General features: G+C 47.9%; 1 protein-coding gene across 2 annotated transcripts in view; it reads left to right on the top strand.

Moving 5' to 3' along the window:
* TMOD1 (tropomodulin 1) overlaps positions 1–26,280 on the top strand; it is an 86,583-nt gene that overhangs the window by 35,271 nt on the left and 25,032 nt on the right. For both annotated transcript variants that reach the window (XM_027039498.2, XM_027039499.2), the window contains exons 3-7: positions 5,941–6,097; positions 13,252–13,371; positions 22,148–22,237; positions 23,191–23,321; positions 25,002–25,109. In XM_027039498.2, the coding sequence (XP_026895299.1) occupies positions 5,941–6,097; positions 13,252–13,371; positions 22,148–22,237; positions 23,191–23,321; positions 25,002–25,109 (606 nt within the window). The remainder of the gene's footprint in view (positions 1–5,940; positions 6,098–13,251; positions 13,372–22,147; positions 22,238–23,190; positions 23,322–25,001; positions 25,110–26,280) is intronic.

The following is a 26,280-nucleotide window of genomic DNA, read 5'->3' as shown; positions in this document are numbered from 1 at the left end:
AGTTACTACAAAGAAGGACCTGCCCAGCAGATTAACCCTGTACACACTTTAAGATGAGGAGAACGAGACAAATTCTTTCAAGGTTAGAGGTTCCAGTTACCGCAGGCAGTGTGGAAGTATACAACCTTAACAGGTAATGTGGAGGCGAGTGATAGACGTTCTCTGCTAGTCAGTGAAATAGACCTCCTTTTAGGATCTTGATTAACTTGAAAACCAAAGCAATGCAGAGTTTTCCATACATGCAGGAGTTGAGACTTTCCTCTCAATTCACCTCCGCCATTTACCTGCCCCCTCCCCAGTTGCTCCAAACTAGATATCTCTTTGCGGGGTCCTGTCCCTGCCTGTTAGCAACCTGGATACATAATACCCACAGATATTTATTGAATGAACAAGCAATACAAGAATGAAAGATACATCTCTACATATACCTGTTCACAAAATAACTCTCCTAGTCAGAGCCACCAAGAAAATGGTTGTAGTATTTACCTTCCCTATTGGATAGCTTGGGTCTGAGACTCAGTTTTAGGTTTTAAGAGTCCTGAGACATCCAAGGCAGTATTTTCTTACCCATTTAACTTCTCAATGACTAATTTACCTGGTGAGGCTTATCACATCATCAAACAGGACACCATTTTAAATTTGGCCAGCTCCAGCCTGGCCAGTCTCAGCATCACTGCTGACCACTGGCACACGAAGAGCCTTCTGCCCTTGGTGGTCCCTGACCATTTAGTTAGCTACTGCATTAGCCACTTTTCTAATTTTTCCCTAGATAACGTATGCCATTTATAAATAACAGCTTTATTTGAGATATAATTCACATGCTATAAAATTCTCCCATTTGAAATGTACAAATCAGTGTTTTTTAGTGTATTCACAGAGTTATACAAACATCACCACAATCAATTTTAGAACAATTTCATCACCTAATAAACCCATGCCCATTAGCTCTCACTCCCTATTTATTTCTCTCCAGCCTCCCCAGCTTGAGGCAACCACTAATCTACTTCCTGTGTCTATAGATTTGACTATTCTGGACACTTCATATAAATGGATTCAAGTACTGTGGTCCATTGTGACTGGCTTCTTCCACTTAGCATCATGTTTTCAAGGTTTCGTCTATGTGGTGGCATATGTCAGTACTACGTTTTTTTTGTTTTGTTTTGTTATATCACCAAATAGTATTGTCGTGTGGATGTACTGCATTCTGCTTATCCATTCATCACTTGATGGACATTTGAGTTGTTTCAACTTCTTGGCTATTCTGAATAATATATGAAGTTCATTTATAAGTTTTTGTATGGACATCTGCTTTCATTTCTCTTGGGTATTTACCTAGAGTGGGATTGTTGCACGATATGATAACTATGTGTAAGCTTTTGAGAAACTGCCAGACTGTTTTCCAAAGTGGCCACACCATTTTGCATTCCCACTAGCAGTGCATGAGGGTGTCACTCTCACCACATCCTCACCAACACTTGTGATTATCTGTCTTTTATTTTATTTTTTTTAACATTTATTATCAAGAGACAGAGAGAGAGCATGAGTAGGGGAGGGGCAGAGAGGGGGAGACACAGAATCCGAAGCAGGCTCCAGGCTCTGAGCTGTCAGCACAGAGGCTGACGCGGGACTCAAACTCGTGAACCCTGAGATCATGACCTGAGGCAAAGTCAGAAACTTAGCTTAACCGACTGAGCCACCCAGGTGCCCCTGTCTTTTTTATTATAATCATTCTGGTGGGTCTGAAGTAGTGTCTCGTTCTGGGCTTCATTTGCATTTCCCTGATGGCTAATAGGGTTGAGCATCTTTTTTATGTGTATTGGCCGTTTTTGTGTCTCTCTTGGAGAAATGTCTATTCAGATCATTTGCCCATTTTAAAATTGGTTTATTTGTCTTATATTTTGAGTTGTAAGAGATCTTTACGTATTCTGGATACTAGACCCTCATCAGATAGATGACTTGTAAAACTTTTCTCCCAGTGGGTTGTCTTTTCATATCCTTGATAGTCTCCTTTGAAACATGAACATTTTTTATTTTGATGAAGGCAATTTATCGACTTTTTTCTTTTGTTGTTTATTGTTTTAGTAACATATCCAAGAAACCATTGCCTAATCCAGAGTCACAGAGATTTATGCCTGTTTTCTTCTAAAAAATTTATGGTCTTAGCTCTTACATTTAGATCTTTGATCCATTTGGACTTAAGTTTAGTATATCATGTGAGGTCACATGCCAATTTTTGAAAACAAGTTAAAATGAGAAATAACCAGGAGTTTTAAAATATGCAACTATGTTTGGTTTTTTTGTTTTTTTTTTCCATTTAGCTTTATTTTTTTTTAATATGAAATTTATTGTCAAATTGGTTTCCATACAATACCCAGCTCTCATCCCAACAGGTGTCCTCCTCAATGCCCATCACACACTTTCCCCTCCCTCCTACCCCCTATCAACCCTCAGTTTATTCTCAGTTTTTAAGAGTCTCTCATGGTTTGCCTCCTTCCCTCTCTTTTTTTTTTTTTCCTCTTCCCCTCCCCCATGGTCTTCTGTTAAGTTTCTCAGGATCCACATAAGAGTGAAAACATATGGTATCTGTCTTTTTCTGTATGACTTATTTCACTTCTGTTTGGTTTTAATTGAATACCATGTTATGTTTTATTAAATGTACCATTTAATGGAGGAAAAAAACTTTAACTCCTAAAGAGGCTGATATTCTCAATATTTACTTTTAAAATCCAATAAGCTAAGAATTGTGAGAAAAGGCCTTTGATGTTTTTGTTTCTTTTCTCTTATTTATTTTATTTTGAGAGAGAGAGAGAGAGAGAGAGAGAGTGTGTGTGTGTGTGTGTGTGTGTGTGTGTGTGTATACATACATGCACAAGCAGGGTAGGGGCAGAAAGAGAGGAAGAGAGAGAATCCCAGGCAGGCTCCATGCTGTCAGCACAGAACCCAATAAGAGGCTCTATCTCATGAACAGTGAGACCATGTCCTAAGCTGAAATCAAGAGTTGGATGCTTAACCGACTGAACCACCCTGTCACTCCTGATGTTTTTATTTCTTAAAAAACCAACTGCTTTCAGAAAAGATGTAAATAAATGAAGCCATACTTTAACATGCTATATAAGTAGTATTTTTAAAGGACATTAAAAACATCTTTATTTCCCTATTGCAATGATATGGGCTTCAGTTTAACAGTGGTTCTCAGGGCACCTGGGTGGCTCAGTCGGTTAAGTGTCCAACTCTTATTACAGCTCAGGTCATGGTCTCACAGTTGGTGGGATCGAGCCCCACATCGGGCTCTGTGCTAACAGTGTGGAGCCTGCTTGGAATTCTCTCTCTCGCTCTTTCTCTGTCCCTCCTTGGGTTGTGCGCTCTTTCTTTCCCTCAAAAATAAATAAATAAACTTTTTAAAAAAAGAGGAAAATAGTGGTTCTCAATTAGGGGTGATTTTGCTACCCAGGGGACATCTGGCAATGTTTGGAGATATTTGTGGCTGTCACATCGTGAAAGTGAGGTGCTACTGGCATCCATGAGGTAGAGGACATGGATGCTGGTGAACAGTTGACAGTGCATAGGACAGCTCCCACGACAAGGAATCACCCAGCCCAAAATGTGAATTACGCCAAGGTTAAGAGACCCTACTTTAAGTCAGTCAGTGACCTCTATCAGATATATTCCAAAACGATGTGAGTTGGCAAACCCTTTCCCCCTCAGTTACAGCCTGGTGGGTTTCTCCTAGCACTGAGCCCTTAGGGGCCAGCATGTGCCCCAGCACCTTACTGCCATCAAAACCCTTTACAGTGACAGAAATCTATCAGGTCATCTTGGTGGGGATCATTGGGAAAACACTTGCTTTCAGTGCATACTTCGTTTTATATTTGTACATCTTCACTTTCTGAATTTTGAGATATGTTTGGATAATACATCTCCATTTCAACATACGTATTTGGGTAACCAGTCTCCTGGGAAAATGTATTTCACCTGATTATAAGTAGTACTTTGGGAGTGCTTGGCAGTGAGCTAAGCACTCCTCGTGCATTATCTCATTTAACTTCCTCAACAGTTCCAAGAGAACAGCTATCATTACTCACATCTTACAGCCCTAGAAATGGAGGCCCGGTGAGATCAGGTGACCTGCCCAAGACTAAAGAACTAGAGCCAGCACTGCCTCAGGCCTGGGCGTAAGCCTGATGGGGGTCACCTGTGAGGTGCAGGCACGTCACAGAGACTTTGCTTTGCTCACCGTGGATAATCACAGATGGAGGTTTGCAGGACAGTTGGGCTGTTCTCTCTCTCACTTGAGTCGCCATGAGTGGCCCAACGCAGGGGAGAGGGAGTGGACACACAGCTCATCCAGGATGTGTCCTCGGAAGCCTGCCTCCCCTGTGGGCCTCATCCGTCCCACGTGTCATGGTGGACGGTACCCGAGGACTACCGCTCAAGGGAGACTGGGGTGTCTGTGGCATCTCTTGTGTTCCTGATGTTCACCCCCAAATCGGTCACGGCTTGATTTTCTACCTACTGGCCATCCTCTCATCACATGCTCCAACTCCCAGATGTTGTTGCTGACTCACAGCCCGAGTCCATTTGCAGCCAGTGTCTGACTGGAGCATGCTGTCAACAATGGGAAAACATCTTGTGAAAAACCACACTGCAGTTAAGCAGCAGTATTGCCCTCCCAAGCTTTAGCTCTCGGTGTGCCAGGCACACAGCCGTCTTTGTAAACCTGGTATCATCCCCTCTCAGAGGGGGCTTGCAAAAGGATCTGGCGTGTGTGGAGGTGGCTGAAGCTATGCATTTTGATGGTACAGAGATTGGAGGTGGGATGGCTCTCCAGGTTAGCCAGTGTGGGGGTGTGGCAAGAAGTGAGGTGAGGCTCCCCTCACCTCTGCCTTCCAGGTATCCTCCACCACGTTCCCAAATGAAAGGGGGTGGGGAGAGAGCAATGATTTGGAAATGAAGACTGCCCTCCACCCCCCCGTATCTAGAGAAGGGCCCTGGTTTTTGTTCTAGATCTGCCCCTGGAACTCCTTGGGCAAATCTTTCCTTGCTCCGGGCCTCAGTTTCCCCTTGAAGGGAAGGTGTGTGCCCTCGACAACCTCTAAGCATCCTTGCAACCCTGAACTTCTTTGAATCTCCAAGGTCCTGGGGGCTGAGGTGAGCGAAGTCTGTGTGACTCAAATCTACCCTAATTCTAGCCCACACCTAGAAGCCTAACCATGTTTGAAGAAGGAACACGGTGATTGGTTGATGCTATCTTTCCTGAGAGACCCATCTCCAAGGGCGACATTCAAAATATTTAACAGAGAGGCAGGAGCACAGCCTGTCAGGAGGGTGGAAAGCAGCCGGGGAGGGCCGTCCAGGGATACAACTCCAAAGCACGCCTCACCCACCCCTGCTGAGCCTTCCCCCCACCCCCACCCCCCCCACCCCACCCCCACCCCCTGCCGCTTGGTTATTGAGTCTGTCGCTTCTCGCCTCATACTGCATCCAGGGCCCTAACTCAAGCCCCTCGGGCTTTTTTCCCCAGCCACTGTATACACAATAGCTGGAACGATCCTCCTGCATCCAAATGCCAACTTAATCAGACTCAGACTCACAGATGCTCTTGGAGAGCCCCTCTCTGTTCAGCCCCATGTCGGCTGCCTCCTCACCCCCTTGCCTTCAGAAACATTGCAGGTTTAGAGACTCTGGACCATTAAGAGACCTGAGTCCCAGCCTAGCTATGCCCCTCGTCTGCAGGGTGACCTTGAGCAAGTCCCTACCCCTCCTGGGTGTCAGATTCCTCACGTGTAAATGAGCGACCTGGATCGATTTGCTGGGCTCTAAGATCCCACTGTTCAATGACGAATTTTGGGAGAAATGCAAGTCTTCAGCAGCTGACCACTCTCTTTCTCTTTCGTTCTCTCTCTCTGTGTATGTCCCCCGGCCCCACAACCTCCACTGTAGAATGCACTGCTGCCCGCAGGCCTGAGGCAGAAGGATCAGACCACCAAGGCGCCCACGGGCCCCTTTAAAAGGGAGGAGCTCTTGGATCACTTGGAAAAGCAAGCAAAGGAGTTTAAGGACCGAGAAGATCTGGTCCCCTACACAGGGGAAAAGCGAGGTACTGAATAATGTTGTTCTTATGAATATATCGCTCCCCATGCATCGTTGAGTGCCAATTACGTGCCAGGCCCTCTGCTGAGCCACATGTGACTGGGCCTTCTTGCCCACATGCCTGCCTGGACCAAATTCACAAAACCAACACCAAAAGCAGCAATGCATGGTGTGGATGTAGTGAAGTTTTGGGTAAACTGAGGAAAGAGTGATCTCTACCAGACCAGCAAAGCTTTCCCCTAAACCCCCTTTCATCAGGGTGTCTGATCATTTCTCATACAAACCTAGGCACCTTTGAAAATGAAAGAGGAAACTATGAATCATGATATACGGGCATAAGGCCTACACAAGGCTCGTCCTATGCAAATTGGGAATGAGATAACCTAGCTGTACCCTAACTATCCGTGCTCTTTCTGCTGTGTTCCTTTCTCTGGCACCTGCATCCCCTCCTTTATCTGTCCCTTTAAGACTCTCTGCCCCATCCTTAGGCAAGTCATTTAGAAGACTGGGGAACAGAGAGGCACTCCCTGACTGTCCAACCCTTTTAGGACTTCCCTTTGCTCTCCAAACCGTTCTGCTGTCCTCATATTGTGTCTGCCCTCGCTCGCCCCGCTGCTGCCCCACAGGCCTCCTTCTATTCCTCACGCATTCCGAGATCTTTTCCACCTCAGGACCTTTGCATGTACTCCTTTTGCCTGGACCGCTGCTCCTGCTGTCTGGCTCCATGCTGTCTTCATAGCTGGCTCTTCCTCCCTTATAAGAGGCTTAATGCTTAGAAATAGCCTGGAGCTACATGTAGTCTGGTTGCAATCCTGATACTACCACTTACTAGCTGTGTGAGCTTGAGTACATTTTTGAATCTGCCATGCCTCCGTTTCTTCCTCTGTGAAATGGGAATGCGGAAAATAGTATTACCAAGCTGACAAAGTTGTTATGAGTTAAGATATATATAAAGCACTTAGCACCTGGCCCATAGCAAATGCTGTGTAAGTACCAGCTATTATTACCCTTTTGGTCTCAACTATACTGTCTCCTCTTTCAGGGAAGCCTTTCCTGCCCATCCTGTTTAGGACATGTAGTCCCTTCAGCTCCTCCCTTGGTTACTCTCCATCTCAGGAGCCTGTGGGTGTGTCCTTCATAGCAATTTACATTTTATAATTTTCCCTTCATGTGTCACTTGTCTCTCCCACTGGCTATAAGCCCCATGAGGGCAGGCACTCAGGCTCAGGCTGGTTTTGCTCACCCAGTACCCCCAGCACCCAGGACAGGGCCTGGTATCCAGTAGGGCTCAGCAGAGAGTTGCTGAATGAATGAGTTAAAATCAAATAAATTACAATGAATCTTGTGGGCTACTTCCTTAGAATATAAGCCGCACAAGTATGAGGGCCGCATCTGTTTTGTTCATCATTACGTCTACACCTAATAAACACTAGCATGTGGTAGGCACCTAATAAGCATCTGTTGAATGAAAGCATTAATTCTAATTAATTAATTGTGTAATGGTTCATTTTCAGTCTCTTCCATTCCCCCCACCCCCAAGGTTGTAAACATGATGAGCCAAGGGTCCACGTCTGTGGCTTTTATCTCTGTATCCCTGTTGCGTGATAAATAATCAAATGAAAAAGCCAACAGAAGTAGCTTCATGGGGAGGACTTTGGCATCACAAACGTGGACTTGGAGCCCGGTCCAGATTTTATGGAAAACTTGGAAGGTCAGGGAAGCTCAAGGGGCATCTGGATTACGGATGTGGAGAGGATTGTGTGGTCTGAGGCACCCTGGAGGGGTGGCAAGGAAGGAGGTCTTGACCCTAAGGGACGAGTATGCCCCCCTGAGGGTGAGGGCACGAGAGGTTTTTAAGCAAGGTGCTTGTGCTGTGAGGCGTGATTTCTGTGCAGCAAATAAAGATAATAGAATATCAGGATTTGCGGGGGATTTAAAACTCCCATTTTCCCACCTGTACATTTGAAAAATGGAGAACCTGGGCACCTGGGTGGCTCAGTCAGTTAAGCGTCTGACTCTTGATTTCAGCTCAGGTCATGATCTCATGGTTCATGAGTTCGAGCCCCATGTGGGGCTCCACAAAGCGCAGAGCCTGCTTGGGCTTCTCTCTCTCCCCCTCGGTCTCTGCCCCTTCCTCACTTGTTCTCACATGCATGCATTCTCTCTCTCTCTTTCTCCCTCTCTCTTTCTCTCAATAAATAAATAAGTAAACTTAAAAAGAAAGGAAACTGAGGCTGTGAGAGTCCGCAGCACAGCTGGGTAGACTGCTGGTGAGTCATTGTCCCCGTGCCCACCTCCCTCTGAAGGAAGGAGCTGGAGATTGGAGGTGGGGGTGGAGGGTGGGGAAAGGAATCTGGGCAAACCAATCCTGCTGCCCCTCCATGGAATGCTGGAATGGCATGGAGCCAGGAACAGCTCTCCAGACTCCCAGAGCCTGATTGTCTTCAGGAAAAAGTACACTGGCCCAAGGAAGGTACCTAGAATCTATTCTATTTCCATAGAATGACATGCGTAAGAGATTTATCATCATCACCACCACAACCAGCATCATCATCATAAAGTATTTACATGATGATTGTTGGAGTCTTTGTAGGCTGAGTAAGTACAGGTCTCAGTAGAGAGTGTGGGGAAGGAGACTTTCTGGCTGTAACAGGCAGACTTAGGGCCATGGTGTCCAGCCCTCACTGAGCATTTATTTACCCAACGCCGGGCCTAAAACCAGTCAAGGTTGAGGGGAAACAGCACCTCAGTCTCCACAAGACCCAACAGAATGTGGTAGGAGCCATAAAACAGTGCAAAGTCCTGAGGAACCTGGACTCTCATTCACTCTTACTCAAGTGTGAGGATCAGAATAGAGCTTCATACACGATATCTTTAATGCAGAATTATATTGAGTTGTCCATGCAGAATTAGATTTGACTGCTGAGGAAAAAGGTAAAATAAAATGAGAGAGACTTAGATAAAAGTTTTTCTTTCGCTTAGCTGCAGGGTTAGGCATTCTGGGCTAGCAAGGCATCTTCCCTGGCATTAGCAATCAAGACCCTTTTCCAGTTTTTCATTCTGCCCTCCCTGCAATATGTCCTTGTGCTCATGGTCCATCTGGCTGCTGAAGTTCCAGTCATCACATCTGCATTCCAACTAGTAAGATGAAGGAAGGGAAGAAGTCCAAGTCCCTCTTGTGTCTTAGAGCCACTGCCCTTTCTGGAGACACCTGCTGCCAGGGTGTGAGAAACCACAGGTCTTACACATTTATTGGATGACGATCCTACTCATTCCATCTGTCATTTTTACAGTAGATTTTCTTTTTAACTATTTAGTTTTCTTTGCATATTTTGCCCTTTTCCAGATCCACCTCTGGTGGAGGTTATTATGCATTTTCCCCCCAGATGACCTTGTTATATGTTCTGCTCAAATATGTAATTGATTTTTGCTATAAACAATTTAAACAATAAAATAACTCAAAGTGATTCTCTCTACTGAGCGAATAGGCACTGATCCCATTTTAGTGAATATTCTTCTGGACTTTTCTCTCTGTACTTCCCACCCCTCCCCACTGCTACCATTACAACCCCAGTCCAAGTCCCCATCATCTCTGGCCCTGACTATTGCAGGAGCCTCCTCACCAGCCCCTGGCTCCCATTCTTGCTTGTCCCCCTACTGGAGACTCTCAATCAATAGCCAAACTGAGCAGGGTTTTTTAAAAAATTGAGGTAAAATTCATATAACATAAAATTAAGCATTGTATATATTTTTAAGTTTGTTTGTTTGTTTGTTTATTTATTTATTTATTTTGAGAGCGTGAGAGAGAGAACGAACAAGCAGGGGAGGGGTAGAGAGAGAAAAGAGAAAAAATCCCAAGCAGGTTCTGTGTTGACACAGGCTTGATCCCATGAACCACGAGATCATGACCTGAGCTGGAATCAAGAGTCAGACACTGAACTGACCGAGTTACCCAGTGCCCCCAAAATTAACCTTTTTTTTTAAAAGCTGTTGAGGTTTTATTTCAAGTTTATTTATTTATTTGGAGACACAGAGAGAGTAAGGGAGCGGAAGGGAGAGAGAGAGAGAGAGAGAGAGAGAGAGAGAGAGAAAGAAAGAAAGAAAGAATCCCAAGCAGGCTCCACACTGTCAGTGCAAAGCCCAACACGGGGCTTGAATCCACGAACTGTGAAAGCATGACCTGAGCCGAAGTCGGACGCTTAACCAGTTGAGCCACTCAGGCGCCCCCTCCCCCAAATCAACCATTTTAAAGTGAACAATTCAGTGGCATTTATTACACCCACAATGCTGTGCAACCATCTCTATGTAGATCCAACACATTTTCATCACTCCAAAATAAAACCCTGCGCCCAATAAGCAGTTACTCCCCATTCTCTGCTCCCCCCAGCCCCTGGCAACCACCTGTCTATTTCTATGGATTTACCTATCCTGGATATTTTCTATGAACCAAATCATATTAATATGTGATTTTGTGTGTCTGGCTTCTTTCACACAGCGTATTTTTTTTGAGACTCACTCATTCCCTTTTCTGACCGAATAATATTACACAATTTGTTTATCCATTCATCCACTGATGAACATTTCGGTTGTTTCCACTTTGGGGCTGTTGTGATTAGTGTTACTATGAACATTCCTGTACAGAAAATTGTTTGAGTACCTGTTTTCAGTTCTTTTGGGTTGATGTCTAGGAGTGGATTCCTGGATCACATGGTAATTCTATGTCTGTACCGTTTTACACGGCCACCAGCAACATACAGATCCTTGACAACACTTGTCATTTTCCATTTTGGTTTTTGATTCTGGTTTTATTGTAGCTGTCCTTATGGGTGTGAAGTGGTATCTCATCGTTACTTGATCTGCATTTCCCTAAGGACCATTTATGTTAAGTATCTTTGCAGGTACTTTTTGGCCATATGCACGTCCTCTTTGTAGAAAAGTCTTTAAGTCATCTGGGTTAAATTGGGTTGTTTTTGGTGTTAATTGTAAATTTTTTAAATATCTTCTAGATACTAGACGCTATCAAATATAGGATTTTTTTCACTTCCCTGATAATGTCCTTTGATGGACAAAAGTAGTAAATTTGGATCAAGTCCAGTTGATCTATTTTTTTCTTTTGTTGTCACAGCTAAGAATATGTTACCAAGGTCTAAGGTCGTGAGGATTTATGCCTATGTTTTCCTCTAAGAGTTTTATAGTTTTAAGTATTATGTTTGAGTCATTGACCCATTTTCAGTTCATTTTTGTATATGGTGTGAGATAGGGGTACAGCTTCATCCTTTGCATGCTGATGTCCGGCCCCATCACCACTTCTGGAAGAAACTGCTCTTTCCCCCATTGAATGGGCTTGTTATCCGTGTCAGAAATCAATTTGCCATGGGTATATGGGTTCATTTTTGGACTCTCAATCCTATCCCGTTGTTTGCATGTCTATCCTTGTCGGTGCCACATGGTTTAAATTCGCAATAAGTTTTGAGATAAGGGAGTCTGAGCCCTCCAACTGTGTTCCCTTCAAGATTGTTTTGTATGTTTGGGACCTCTTGCGATTCCATATGAATTTGAGGATTGGATTTTCTATTTTTGTAAAAATTAAAAAAGGCCTTTGGAATTTTGATAAGGGTTGCATTGAATCTGGAGATTGCTTTGGGCAATATTGCCATCTTAATATTGTCTCTCAATCCATGAACTCGGGATATTTTTCTATTTATTTAGGTTTTCTTTCCTTTCTTTCAGCAATGTTTTCTGGCATTCCATGCACAAATCCTTTAGCTCCTTGGTTAAATTTATTTCTAAGCATTTTATTCATCTGGATGCTATTGTAGGTGAAATTGTTTTGCTAAATGCCCTTTCAGATTGCTCATCACCGCTGAGCAGAAACACCGCTCATTTGTGTGCATTGATCTTGTACCCTGTAATGTAGCCCTAACAGTGTTTATTAGTCCTCAACAGTGTTTTGTTTAATCTTTAGGGTTTTCTACATATTAGATCATGTCATCTACAAACAGAGAGAATGTTACTTCTTCCTTTCCAGTCTGGATGCCATTTTTTTTCTTGTCTGTTTGCTCCGACGAGAACCTTCAGTGCAATGTTGAACGGTAGCACTAAAGGCAGGCACCCTTGTCTTGCAACTGATTTTCAGGGCTCCTTTCCTCCCTCTGTCAGGTCCCAGCTCCTAGGCCATCATCTCAGTGAGGCCTGACCACCTACCCAAAAGAGCAGCGTCCTCCTCACCTGCACCCCAGCCTGGAGTTGCCTAGTCTTTTACTCTGCTTTATTTTCTTCCACAATGCCTAATACCACGTGATATCTTTGCATGTTTATTTCTCACCTGTCTCCTTTCACTAAATTATAAATTGTTCAGTGCTGCCCCGCCCCTGACCCCTAGAAAGGTTCCTGGCACTTAGGAAGCATCCAATAAATATCTAGTGCATGCATGAATGAATGGATGGATGAATAGATAAACGCAATTTTCATACATGGAATTAAATTGCTCACGCTCTGTCACAGACTTGCTGTTTCACACATTATGTCTTAGACATATCCTTCCTAGTGAGTGAACATCTCCACCATCCTTTATACTAACTGCAAGAACTCCATCATATGGATGCCCCAGCTTTCTTCAGCAATCCCTATTAGTGGTCAGTAAAGTGACACACATCCTGGTGTGTGCCTTTTTGCCTCCTCGTCCAGTCATGCATCTGACACCTTAAAAAATATAATGTTGCATGAGGCAAGGATACCTTTTTGCTCCCTATTCTTTTAATAATCTGAATGCATTTTGTTTAGATATGCTTCTAAATTGTTCTCTCACATCAGACCCCTTGGGTAGGATACCCTAGACCCTGACAGTCTATAAAATTTTTCTTTTGTATCTCTTTCCGACTTACAGGTTGTTCTCCCTAATGACCAGTGTTTTCAATAGCAAGCAGTCTCGTCTGACCAAGCTTTAAAGTTATTCATTTCAAATGTGAGAGGTGCTCTGGTTGGAGATCTTTGATTCCTGTTCTCTGGGGAAGTTTGGCACTGGGTTCCCAAAGGAGAAACCTCAAGCGAGTCTCAGCACAGAGGGGTCCACAGGGTTGTGAGATAGTCCACCCAGCACCATCACCAGAGGATGCCCCAGCGCAGCCACACGCCCTGTAACAGACACCCGTGTGTTTGCAGGAAAGGTCTGGGTCCCCAAGCAGAAGCCAATGGATCCCGTGCTGGAAAGTGTGACGCTGGAGCCAGAGCTGGAGGAAGCGTTGGCAAATGCCTCAGATGCAGAACTCTGTGACATTGCAGGTAACAGCCTTTCTGGAACCTTCCCCGTGTCTTCTAGAAGGGTTTGACCTGCATCTGCAGAGAGCCTTGGACAGTTTATTTCGCATGAACACACTCTCTGTTTCTAAAAAGGACTAGAGGAGACCACGAGTATTAAGACAGGAACCCATTAGCAAAACCAAAATGAGGAAAATAGAAATAAAACCACCCAAACCCATCACTCCACAGATCCATGAGAACCCATCCCAGAGAGATATGGAAGCATCCCAGGGAAGGCCAGCATAGGTCCTTTACCAGCCCCTGCATCAAATCCTGCCCAGCCCCCCCCCCCCCACCAGGAAGAGAAAACAGAGGGGGACAGACAGAGGGTGCAGACCTCTCAAGTTTGGGAGGCTCACAAAGGCCTGGAGCAAAGTCATTTAACTTTACAACTTTGCATGGCTCAGAGAACCAGACTTTGGGAAGCCCGCCCCCTCATCACATATTTGTACAGCACCGTCCATCTCCACGTGTGTTTCCATATGATCTTCACAAACAACCCCTAAAGCTCCAGAAGGTGATTTGATATTCAGAGCCCTTCACCACGCTTGTCTCCTTATTACAGTCTAGTCCCTGCCCTGTGTGCCCTGAATCCCAGCCCCACAGGGGATCGGGCTCAGCAAACACCCTGCGGGCCCACCACAGTTGTGCTCCCTGGCCTGGGGGGTAACAGGGGAGACTTGGGAGCTGCTAACCGCCTCCCAGATAATGACAGGAGGGTGGATGGGGTGAGAAGAGACTCAAGTGGCAAGTGGAAATGGGAAAGAAAGATAGAGAGTCAACTGTGACTATCTGGCTGTGACAGTGAGGTTGGGGGAGGAGTCAAGGAAGGTTCCAGATTTCTGGCTTCAGGGACTAAAGTGGATGCTGGTGCCATTAATAAAGGTGGGTGTATTAGTCTGCTCGGGCTGCCATGCAAAATACCACAGGCTGGGTGGCTTAAACAACTATTTATTTTCTCACAGTTCTGAAGGTTAGCAGTCCAAGGTGTTGGCAGATTTGGTTTCTTCTGAGCCCTCTCACCTTGGCTTGCAGGTGACCCCAGCTCATACTATGCTCTATTTGGGACCTTTGGAGTTTGAGGTCACCTAGGTGGGGACAGGTAGACTTGAAAGCCTTCCGTAATGCCACGAGGAGGTCCTGTTGCAATCTTTGTGGTGTCATTAGCATGCAGATGTGGACATCATTAGCATTGCCCAGCTCCAGGCAGAAAGCATGACTGAGCGGGGGCCTGGGGCTCTGGAGGCAAGTAGCCCTGGCTACCTTAGAAGCCTTTGACAGATGCGTGGAAATGGGACAAAGCTAGTCACAATGGGGGTTGGCTAGCCACAAATGACCTGGGAACCAAAGGCCAAGTCAAGACAGGCAGAACCTAATGCAAGAACTAGGGAGACAGAATGAGGGTTCGGGCTGGCTGGGAGACCCAGGGCTGTGTGAGGCCAGAGGTCAAGTGAGGCCACAGTGCTAGGGGACTCGGCAGGCTGCAGCTGTCTTCTGCCTCCTCACACCCTCCGGCTCCTCGTGGGTGTTGTGCATGAGTCCTGGTGGCATTTGTGCTGGGGAACAGCAAGGGCGTGGCTCTCATCTGTAGCGGAACCATGAGGGGATGGGCAGTGAGAAGTCTGTGTATGCATGAGGGGTGACCCCGGTGGGTCTGGTGGCCAAAGCCAGGTTGCAGTGACCCAAGGAGTGAATGATGGGGAGAGTCAACGTGTAGATTCTGAGTCCAAACAACCATTTCCTCAGGAGGCAGAACATTGAGGAAAGGACACAGGACAGTGGCTTGAAGGGCATCAGGGCTGAGAGAGAAAGTACGCAATCGAGTACTGAGGCAGTTGAGTATTTCACCCAGATGGAAACGGAACACTTAACTTGGGGAACTTAACTGGTTTGCTTTCCAGTTCAAGATTTGTTTTGTCAAAAGCCCCCAAAATCAGATTCGATTCCTCATTATGCTCATCTATTTCCAAATTTTTCCATCTATTCCATCTATTTCCCCGATCGGGGGTCCCCCTGACTTCCAGTTAACCTGTGCAGCAGGGAGGTCCGGCATCTCCCCCACTGACTCACCCTGGAGCTGTTTTTATCCCAGTCTTTCCCCTCCGATCACCCTCCGTGATGTCACTGGCCTCATTAGGCAGCTCAGAGGGATTATCAAATGACTCTGCTGTCAGAACCGCCAGTTCCTGTGCCAAAATAGAACTGCAATATTGCTCTAAGTTTCTGTGTTGATTTCTTGAAACGATTTCTCTTTTATTTTCGTTGGCGTGGCTAATTATTATTATCTGCTCATGATACCATACCCTTCCGTTGTCCGGAGAGGAGATGGGGAGCTGTAAGTCAACACCAGTGTCACTGGCTAACCTTGGGCGCCTGTCCCTGTACATCAGCCCTATGAAAGGCGGCAGTGTCTCTGGGGAAGGAAGGACTGAATATTTGTTGACCCCCCCCCCCACCCCTATGCCCCAGGTGCTGTGGGGATTGCTTCTAATACCTTGCTGCGTTTATTGACCACAGCAATCCTAAGAAGTAAGTTTTACTCTTGTCCCTGTTTGGTGGATGGAGAAAGGAGAATGCTTTGCCCGTGGGGCTTGAAATCAGGCAGCTTCATCCTGTTAGTAGCACCATCCAGCATGACCTGGATGAAACTCTCCTCTGTAGGGGAGGTGGACACAGAGGAGGGGCAAGAGGGGCTACACGGCCAAGTGACATGAAGCCGGCTTGTGGGGGGGCACATTAGAAAAGCCTCTATATGACACTTGAAGGCATGGACCCCTCAGGGTCAATGGGGCTGAGGGAAGTATTGGGAGAAGCCAGATGAAAGCAGGGGTTTAGGCAGAGAGGTGGTGGTGTTCAGAGGACAGGGGATATAGGAGGGAGGCCCCAGGTAGGTCTAAGGGCTAAGGTGGGGCCGGGAGCTGTGTCTGTGGTACTGCTGTTTCAAGTGCTGGATCAGAGGCCAAGAAATCAAGATGTCCAGAGGACAACAGGCATTCAGGCCTGAGGCACCAGAAAGCTGAGGGGCTTCGGGGAGAGGCGCTTTGCCAAGGGTCTAGTCAAAGACGCCACGGAAGGTGGAAGCAGGACCTTGTTGAGTGTCCAGTGCGGCAAACCCACTTCGGACTGATGCTGGGGGTTCCGCTCCTTTCTCAAAGGTGGGGTTGCTGGAGCCATGGGTGCAGATGACTCAGCAGAGAAAGACAAGTAAGGAGATGAGGGCATGGGGTCTGCGGGGCATCTCTAGTCCACTCCCAGGCAGAGCTTTCCATTAACTTAGTTTTTACTCACTCATTCACGTACCCAGCAGTCATTTATCCAGGGTTTTCCCACGGTGTGCCAGGCTCTGGACGAACCCTGGTGAGAAGCGCAAGCAAACAGCTGGTTCTTGCCCTCGCGGAGCTGACGTTAAACAAATACTTAGGCCCCAGAGAAGTGACAGGTGAGAGTGAGTGTCGTACAGAAAAAGGACAGAGTGCAAGGAGGCGGCTTGGTTAGGTGGTGGGGCCAGGGGAGAGGAGGGAGAGGCTGAAGCAGAGCCAGGAGCAGGGAGAGCAGAGGTGAACTAGGGGCAGTGGAGGAGATGTGTCCCAGGCTGGGACACAGCAGGAGAGAGAGAAGCTACCACCTCTCTGAGCTGGGGAAGCAGCAGACCCATCTGAGCGGCTTGCCTGGTGCACATGCAGCAGGCTGGATGTTCGGCAGCGTCTGGATGGTGTCACAGGACACCCAGCACACGTGCCACGCTGACCCAGGTGTGGCGCGAGTAAGGCAGAGCCTGTGAACTCGCACGTGTCCATTTGTTTTCTTGCCTGTGAACCATTCATGCATTCATTCATTCACACACTGAGTCGACGTGCATGATCAAGCTGCCGTTTGCTAGGATGAATCAGAAAGAGGCTCTGCCCTTGGGGGACCCAGGATGTGATGAGCACAGACCAGAAACATAAATTTCAACAAGAGAGGTGTTACCACAGGGTGCTGAGCAGCTGACAGTGCTAAGTTCTTGGCGTGTGGCATTGGGTTGTAGCTCAGAGGCCACTGGGAGTCAGCTGCAAGCACTTGGCATTATCAGTGCCTCCCCTCCCCAGTCAGGTATGTGATCCTGGCTCACCTTTAGGGATCCTTCAGGTGGGGCAGGACCCAAAAAGGAATTGGGGTAAGAGACCCAGCGTTCAGAAGGGCCAGTCCCAAGCCACCCACCCTCCACGGGCAGTTGGCACCCCCAGCTCAGAGATAGTCTTCGCCGGCCCCCCACCCCCCCACCCCCCTCCACCCCGCCTTCTGGGGTACTCGCATGTCCTTAGGCACCAGGTTTCCTCACATTCTGTGAGGGTCAGGGTGTGGCTTATCCAGGAGCAGTTTAACCACACCCAAGTCCTGGGCCAGGCTTCTTCCATCTGTTTCTAAGATGCAGGAAAACACCTTCCTGCTGTCAGCCCAGAGCCAGACAAGCGGTTGGCAGCTGGAGAGGCCCAGGATGTGTGCTGCGATCTCTCTCATCCTAAATGGAATTACAACTGAGTGAGCCCTGCCAAGGCAGAAGAGGAAAGAGAACTCGATGTTCTTTTTTAGAGTTCAAAAATAGTCCTTTTTGAGTTTTGAGGAAGATCTGGTCTTTTAAAAAAAAAAAAAATCAAGTTCCCCAGTGCTAAATTCAGACTTGCCAATATCTACAAAGAATGAAGCAGCAGGCAATGTTGATGTGCTATTTTCCTCCATCATTCACTTCTCGTGACATGAGTGTGCAAAATCAAGCAGGGGGAAAATCACCATTTGGTGCCTAGGGCAGGCCGAAGGGATCAGAGCCACCAAGCCTTCTGCTCAGCAATGGAGATTTTGCTTCACCCCTCCCCGCTTCTTCCTCTGTCCCTCCCCCATCCCTTCCTCCCTCCTCCCTCCCTCCTTCTTTCCTCCCTTCCTTCCTTCCTTCCTTCCTTCCTTCCTTCCTTCCTTCCTTCCTTCCCTCCCTCCCTCCCTCCCTCCCTCCCTCCCTTCCTTCCTTCCTTCCTTCCTTCCTTCCTTCCTTCCTTCCTTCTTGGAAACCTAATTTCCTCTGAACTGCAAAATGGTTTTATTTCTTCTGAGGACTGCTATTGACATATATATCACCTCCTAGAATACATGTTATCTGTCCTTAGAATTCTGACATGGAGGGGAAATTTTAGAACTTTGGAACTGCTGATGACCTAGTTGGTGGAGGAGTGGGTGGGACTACTCAGTCAGAAGCCGGGAGGGTCCTTACCAAATAGGCTTTGACAAACTGTTTCCCTCTTGAGCCTGCTGGAAAAGCATGGGGCCACCCACCCTGGGTGCTTGCTGTAAAAATCAAACAGGATAGAAAGATGAGATGTTGTGTGGCTGTTGAGTCCTATGTGAAGGTAAGAGATCAGCATTCAAACATAGTCCCCTTTACAGGTGAGAAAACTGAGGCCCAAAAAGTAGAAGTGTCCTGGACAAGGTTACCCAGCAAATGAGTGCCAAAGGCCCAGCCTGGAGCCCGGGTCTCTTGCCTCTGCCCCCTGGCACTTCCTTGTAACCTTCCTGCCCCCTTTCTGGACCATTACAGGAAGCTGGCATGGAGTGCAAAATGCATTTTCTGTTTCCCACCACTCTATACCTCTCAGCAAGACCAGCCAGCCATGTGAGGTTACATCTGTCCTGTGATTCTTAGCAAATTTTCCAAACTCTTTTCCCAAACCGGGGTCCCAGCAGCAGCCCAGAACCATCATGAGCTTCCCCCCACATCCCATGGGAGTTGGAAAAGCAGCTCCAGAAGGTGGCTTCAGGTGATCCGACCCCCTGCCGCTGACTCAGGCCTTGGCCCCCACTGCCCTCATAGAACCAGCCTAAATTAAAGCCCAGAAAGCTCTAAAAAATGCAGATGCCTCTCTTCCTACCCGTTCTCCTCAGTGACGAGCAGGAGAATCTAATTTTAGCAGAGAAGACTCTTAGAATGTGAGAAACAGAAGGGCTTTGAGATCCTCTCATCCTGTGGTTCTCAGCCCCCACTGAGCATCAAATTATGCAAGGAGATTAAAAATATATCTACAGAGATTCAGATCAGCTAGTCCAGGAGGAGCACCAATATTGTCTTGAAGCTCCCAGGCGATTTGTAAGTGCAGCCAGGATAGAGAACCAGTGGTCCTACCTCACCCCTCATTGTACAGAGGAGGCTGAAGCCCAGAGAGGGCTTGGGACCTTGCCCAAAGTCACACAGAATCAGGGGCGTAGTCAGGACCGGAACTTGGGTCTCCTGACCCTTCACCAAGGGCTCTCATGCTGTCTCTCTCACTAGAAAGAAGGTACATCTAATGAAATAGCTGGGGGAATTAAAAAAAAAATCAAATATTTATCAAATACTGTATTCTGGAGGAGCAGAAGGGAGATAATATTCTTCCCTGACTTCTAGAAACCCAAAGTCCAGTAGAGGAAGCGTGCACACACCCGGCTCTCTCTAAAGCTGTGTAGACTACACTGTGATAAGGACACTGGGTGCTGTGGGAGAACTAGAGAGGGCAAGCGAGGAATCCAGGAAGCCTTCCTAAGGGAAGAAGTGTTATTCCAAGTCTTAAAGGAGGAGAAGGTAGAGTTGTGAGGTCAAATACAGGATGCTATGCTGGATTTGAATTTCAGATACACAATGAAATCAGTTTTTAATAGAAGTAGATTCCAGGGGCGCCTGGGTGGCTCAGTCGGTTAAGCATCCGACTTCAACTTGGGTCACGATCTCGCGGTCCGTGAGTTCGAGCCCCGCATCGGGCTCTGGGCTGATGGCTCAGAGCCTGGAGCCTGCTTCTGATTCTGTGTCTCCCTCTCTCTCTGCCCCTCCCCCGTTCATGCTCTGTCTCTCTCTGTCTCAAAAATAAATAAACTTAAAAAAATTAAAAAAAAAAAGAAGTAGATTCCAAATACTGAATGGGCCATACTTGTACTAAAATATTATTTATTGCTTATCTGAAATTCCAATTCAACTGGGTGTCCTGTATTCTTATTTGCTAAATCTAGCAACTCTACTGGGGACATTTCAGCTGCGCACATGGCACATGGAGAGAGAATTGCCAGTAGAGGGGATGGCATTGGCAGAAGCAGGAGAATCTTCTGAGCTGTGACCATTTGTGTCACCAAAGCAGAAAGAGTGTGGGCGAGGGACAAGGACATTGAAGTTGCCAGCCCAGGGAGAGCCAGTGAAGCCAGGCTCTGGTGTCACAGGCCACCATCCTCCCACCCGGTGGCTGCAAAGCCTCATGGTCCCCGTGTCCTTCCCTCCCTCTGTAGTCCATCCTCCACACGCAGCCAGAGTAACACTCCAGAACCCGAGTCGGCTTGTCTCAGTGCCTGCCAAGGCCTCCCCCTCAGTGGCTTCCAGGCCACACCTAGGGAAAGACCTCCAAACTCCTTACCTCATCCTAGAAGACGCCGCAGGATCCGACCTTGCCTGTTTGAATTAAATCTCCTCCATAGGGTTGTTGTGAGGATTCAGGGGGATGGTTTCAGGCAGTTTTCAAGCTTGGGCTGCCCACTGAAACCACCTAGGGAGCCTTGAAAAAGGCAGATGCCTGGCCTCAGCCCTAGGGACTGTGGTTTAATTGGTCTGGGGTAAGCCGGGGCATCAGGAGTTTCCAAAGATTCCCCAGTGATTCCAATGTGCAACGAAAGTGAGAGTCACTGGGGTACGATGTATTCTCTGACCCAGAGCAAGTGCTTAATGAGTGGGGGTGTGCTGCGGTTCAACACGTGTCCGACTCAGCTCTGTCCATCTTCTGCTTCCCCTTCCCTCCCTAGCCTTCCAGTCCGTGAGCTTGAGGGCTTTCCCACCATCCCCTCTGCCTGCCCAGAATGTTCTGCCTCCCTTCTCTTAACTTGGCCAACACTACGCATCCCTCCTATTCCAAATCCCTCTGCTCTTTTCTCCCCAGAACACCCTGAACTTTTCCTTTACAACACGTATAGTCTGTGCTTATGTTTTCAATCGTGTGGGTACCTGCCCAGCATCTCTCTCCCCTGACAGACTCTGTGTTCCCTGCTGTGTCCCCCCGCCCCGCTCTTCCCCCATCTCCCCCACTCCCCTACTCCCTCTACCCCCAACACCCACAGCCGGCCCGGGAAGCAGCTACTTGATAAATGTTGAACAAACAAATGGATGAAAGCCTGACTGAGCACAGGAGCGATGTTTTCAGATCTGCATTTCCAGAAAGATCTTTCTGGCTGCTCTGTGCTGAATGCTGGTGGGGGGAGGGTAGGAAGAGACTGGGGCCAGGACAGCAGTGATTACACAGTTGTGATAATACAGCCACAAAATGGTGGGGCCTCAGTCAGAACAGAGGTGATGGAGTAAGAGGTGGGACAGATGAGAGACAGTTCTTAAGAGGGAAAGGACTTGGGGGGGGGGGGCGTGCCATGTCACTGAGGTTCTACCCTGAGGGGACAGGCGGGATGACAAGATGGAAGGTGATCCAAAGGAAGGGTCTGCTGCCGGGAAAGATGAGTTCTGTCTCGGCCAAGTTGGACTGGCTGTGCCAGTGGGGCCATCAGGGGACACCTAGGAACCCGAGGCCTGGGTTAGAGGAGTCTCAGCTGGGTGTAGAGATGTGACAGTCATGTAAACAGAGATGAGAACAAAAATCCAATAAAACGTAAAGTCATGCGCATGTTCCTTGCCACTTCTGTGAGCACAACTTGCTGGGGTGTGGAGTGTCTGTGCTCAGGAGGTCCTTCTGTCCGAGAGAGGCGAGTCACGGGCCTCCCCCTGTCCCTGCAGCCATCCTGGGCATGCACACGCTCATGAGCAACCAGCAGTACTACCAGGCCCTCGGCAGCAGCTCCATCGTGAACAAGGAGGGACTCAACAGTGAGTACACGGCCCTGACCACCGGCTTTGGCACCCCTGCCCTGCTCCCAGCGAGGACACCTTGGACACGAAGGTGCCCCCATGCTTCTTGCTTCCGCGGCCCCCTCCTGCTCTCTGGCTCATTGCAGAAGTTTTAAGTTTTGATGTAAGCCCAATCTATCCACCTTTTCCCTTGCTGGGATTTGTGTCTCGTTTATGTAGGACTCCTCCATCCCAGTATTATAAAAACATCCTCCTGTATTTTCTCCTGGGAGTTTTAGAGGTTTGCTTCTCGTTTCCAACTTCTTACGCCACCTGCGCTTCGTGTACGTGTGTGGCGTGAAGATGAGCTCAAACTGTCACTTTTTAACGGCTGTCCGGCTGTACCCACACTGTTCTTTGCCAAGTTCATCCCTTCATCACCACCTTGGGACGCCATCATGATGGTGAATGTCTACATACCCACACCGGTCTGTCTCTGGGTGCCTCTTTTGTCCCCTGAGTCCCCTTGGCCTTTCCTGTGCCAATATTGCATTGTCTTACTTGCCCCCACTGCACCGTTCCAAGCTGGCATTTGGGCTCCCAAAACAAATGAGGGTGTCAAAAAAATAATGACCCTCCCTCTGGAAAGCTTACGTATTTCTTTCACACTCAGGCTTCGTTCTATCCTCACAAGAGCCCGCTGAGGTAGTGACTGTCCACACTTCACGGTGGAGGACACGGAGGCTCTGAGGATTTGAGTAATTCGCCCAGTTCTTGCAGGATGGCAGAGGCAGAGTCCAAGTAGGGCCAAGACCACCCGGCCCATGCATGGCTTCTCCCCAGTGCACCGCCCCTCCTGGCAGCCCCTGGGAATGCACAGCCTTCTCTTGTCTCTGAACTTGGCCGCTGCTTCCTTCTGAAGTGCCCTAGTGTGGAGGGAAAGTGTCCCCGTGCTTCTGTGAGCCACCTGTCTCTTGTGTCCGTCACTCTAGGTGTGATCAAACCTACACAATACAAGCCTGTGCCTGATGAAGAGCCAAATTCAACAGATGTAGAGGAGACTCTGGAGCGGATAAAGAACAACGACCCCAAGCTTGAGGAGGTCAACCTCAACAACATCCGGGTAGAGTCCTTTTTATTTCACTTCTCCTGGGGTGGGTGGGAGGAGCTATTTCCCTGTCACTGCAATGCATGTGGCCCGTGCTTGGCTGTGTGAGGACAACAGGGTCCTGTTTGGGTTCTGGGTGCTTCTGGATCAAGAAAGGGACAAAACCCTTAAAAGGCCCGGGCAGTGTAAACAAGCACGTCATATAGTCCTGGTTTCTTCTGAGGACCGACATCAGGCCCAGGTGTTCACCACGGGTCAACACAGCTTCGATTCTGGAAACCTGCCATGTTATGCAAAACACTGAGAGCTTCTCCGAGTTAAAATATTAATTCAGACACATCTGACTGCAGGGGATCTCAAGGCTGGAAAAGGCCTGTGCCCAGCAGGCTCGTGGGGTAACACAGCCCTGGGAGGGGCCTGCCCCTGAACCGTCACTGCTGTATCATACACACAGTCAGCCTCATTCTGTAGCCCCGGCAGGGAGCTGTCGGCCCATATGTGTCCAATGTTCCCTGTGTGACCACCAAGGGCAGAGGAGGGTCAGATGGACAAGCAGTCCTATCCTGGACAGGCTGCAGGAGGAATTTCAGAAGCAGGCCCAGCTGCCTGCCCACCTGCTCAGCCCAGGGGCCAGCGGAATTAGTTCTGGGACGGTGTGGGGTAAGGCAAGGAGTGGGCCCCCCCACTCCCCGGCTCCTCTTTCCTTTCTTCTCCACTTTCTTTTAAGTGGCTGCCAGCCCCAAAGGCACAATCTGATTGGAAACCTGCACCCACAGTGTTCTCCTCCACCTGGCCTCCCTAGGCTCTGCTCCCACGGGGAGCTAACGTGACACTCTGAAATGAGAGATCCGTGAAAGCACAGCCAGGTTTCCTCTCCGGGGCTGCCATTGTCTGCCATGTGCCCAGTGGGAGACACTGGTACAATTCAGAACCGTATACCCTGGCAGGGAACACTGGCTTGGAGCAATGTAGTAGCCGTGGCTCTGTGCCTTCACCCTGGCGGCTCAGGCTCGTCCCTCCCCACCCTCATTTTCCCCTCTGCATGTGAGAACATTGGACTCGCTGAGTGGTTTTCACCTGAGGAGATTCAAAAATATGTACCAACTCCCACCCCCACTGAGATTCTGATCTTATTGGTCTGCTTCAGACCCAAGCAACGGCATCTTATTAAAGTTCCTTGGGAGCCTCTGGTGTGCGTTAGGACTGAGACCCTCCGGGACAGATGTCTCTTACAGATCATCTAGGGCAATGCCCCACCCCCCGCCACCACCCCGCCACCTTTGTTTTCCAGAAACAGGCCCAGAGTGGGGAAGAGACTTCCCTCAGAGTCACAGAGTGAGTCAGAAACATTGCCAGTCACCCTGACAGAGGCTGAGGCCCTGTCCACTCCCACACCCTAGACCTGAACTCTTGGCACAACGCTCCTCTGCATCCTCTGCCTTGATTTTCCCTTCTCTGGTCTCTGCCTGCACAGATGGTTGTGAAAACTTCAGGGAGGATTTTCTCAATCTGTTGACCAGAAAGTTCTCCCCAGTCTCAACCATTTGGGGCAAAGCCAGAACCCTTTGGCCATTCAGCTATTGGGTCAGAGACTTGCTAACAATCAGGCTGCATGTGTGAGAGGGTTACTGCCCCATCTGTCTGCCCGACCTGACCCCGGGGGCTGCTCGTTACTGTCTGCCTTTCTCTCTGCAGAATATCCCTATACCCACTCTCAAGGCTTATGCAGAAGCCCTGAAAGAGAACTCCTATGTGAAGAAGTTCAGCATTGTGGGAACACGGAGCAATGACCCTGTGGCGTATGTATGTACCTTTCTGTTCTGCTGCATTGAGAGTGGGAGGGCCACAGAAACAGAAGGTTGATGCTTGTGGCCTCAGGGCTGGCCCAACCCCACTGAGGAAGGATCCAGCGTAGTGTGAGGAAAGACACTGGGCTAGGAGACAGGAGAGGATGTGGACACAATGGCCGTTAACCCGACAACATCTGTACATTATCCTAGTTGATATCTACAACCACCCCTGATCCCGGGGGTGCAGGTGTCCCCACTTTGCAGATGAAGAACCTGCGGTGCAGGGAGTCCAGGCATTTTGCTTTGTCCAAAGTTATGCAGCAAGTGAGAGGTGGAGCTGAGATTTAAATGCCAGTAATGTTGACTCTACAGCAGGTCTGTCTCCACTCAGCACATCACATTTGGACAGGGGCCTGCCCTTCTCTGGGCTTCAGTTTCTCTATATCTAAAATCATTTTTTTAAATGTTTATTCATTTTTGAGAGAGAGACAAAGTGCGAGCGGGGACGGGCAGAGAGAGGGAGACACTGAATCCGAAGCAGGCTCCAGGCTCCCAGCTGTCAGCACACAGCCCGACTCAGGGCTCGAACCCACGAACCGCGAGATCATGACCTGAGCCGAAGTCAGACGCTCAACCATCTGAACCACCCAGGCACCCCCAAAATCATTTTCTTAATCTGTGGGTCCTGATGATCAATTCTGTTTGTTTTTTACCTAATGATCAAATTAAGTTGTACTTATTATAAAGTAGCCATCAATTCCTTTTTGTTTAAATATTCAAACCTATTTATTGAGAGTCTGTCTGTGTCCAGCACTGAATTAGGTTCTGAAAATACAACTGTGACTGAGACCGTCATACTCCCACTTCCATGAACATAATGGTCCATTTGGCCATGCAGACAATGAAAGGATGACAGGGCAGTGTGATTATTACAACACTCATAGCAGGTTAAAAGTGCAAGAATTAGCTTACCGGGGGTGGTAATTAATCATTTAGTAGCAATCAGTTTGTTAATATCCACAAAATAACTTGTGAGAATTTTGATTAAGGTTGCATTGAATTTGTAGATCAAGTGAGAAAAAACTGATTTCTTGACAATATTGAGCCTTCTTATTCATGAACATGGAATATCTATTTATTTAGTTCTTCGACTTCATACATCAGAGTTTTATAGTTTTCCTCAT

The sequence above is a fragment of the Acinonyx jubatus genome, chromosome D4 (genome assembly GCF_027475565.1).
Source record: "Acinonyx jubatus isolate Ajub_Pintada_27869175 chromosome D4, VMU_Ajub_asm_v1.0, whole genome shotgun sequence".
NCBI classification, from domain to species: domain Eukaryota; kingdom Metazoa; phylum Chordata; class Mammalia; order Carnivora; family Felidae; genus Acinonyx; species Acinonyx jubatus.
Note: the sequence above shows the minus strand (reverse complement) of the source record. Positions and strands in the feature narration are given on the sequence as shown.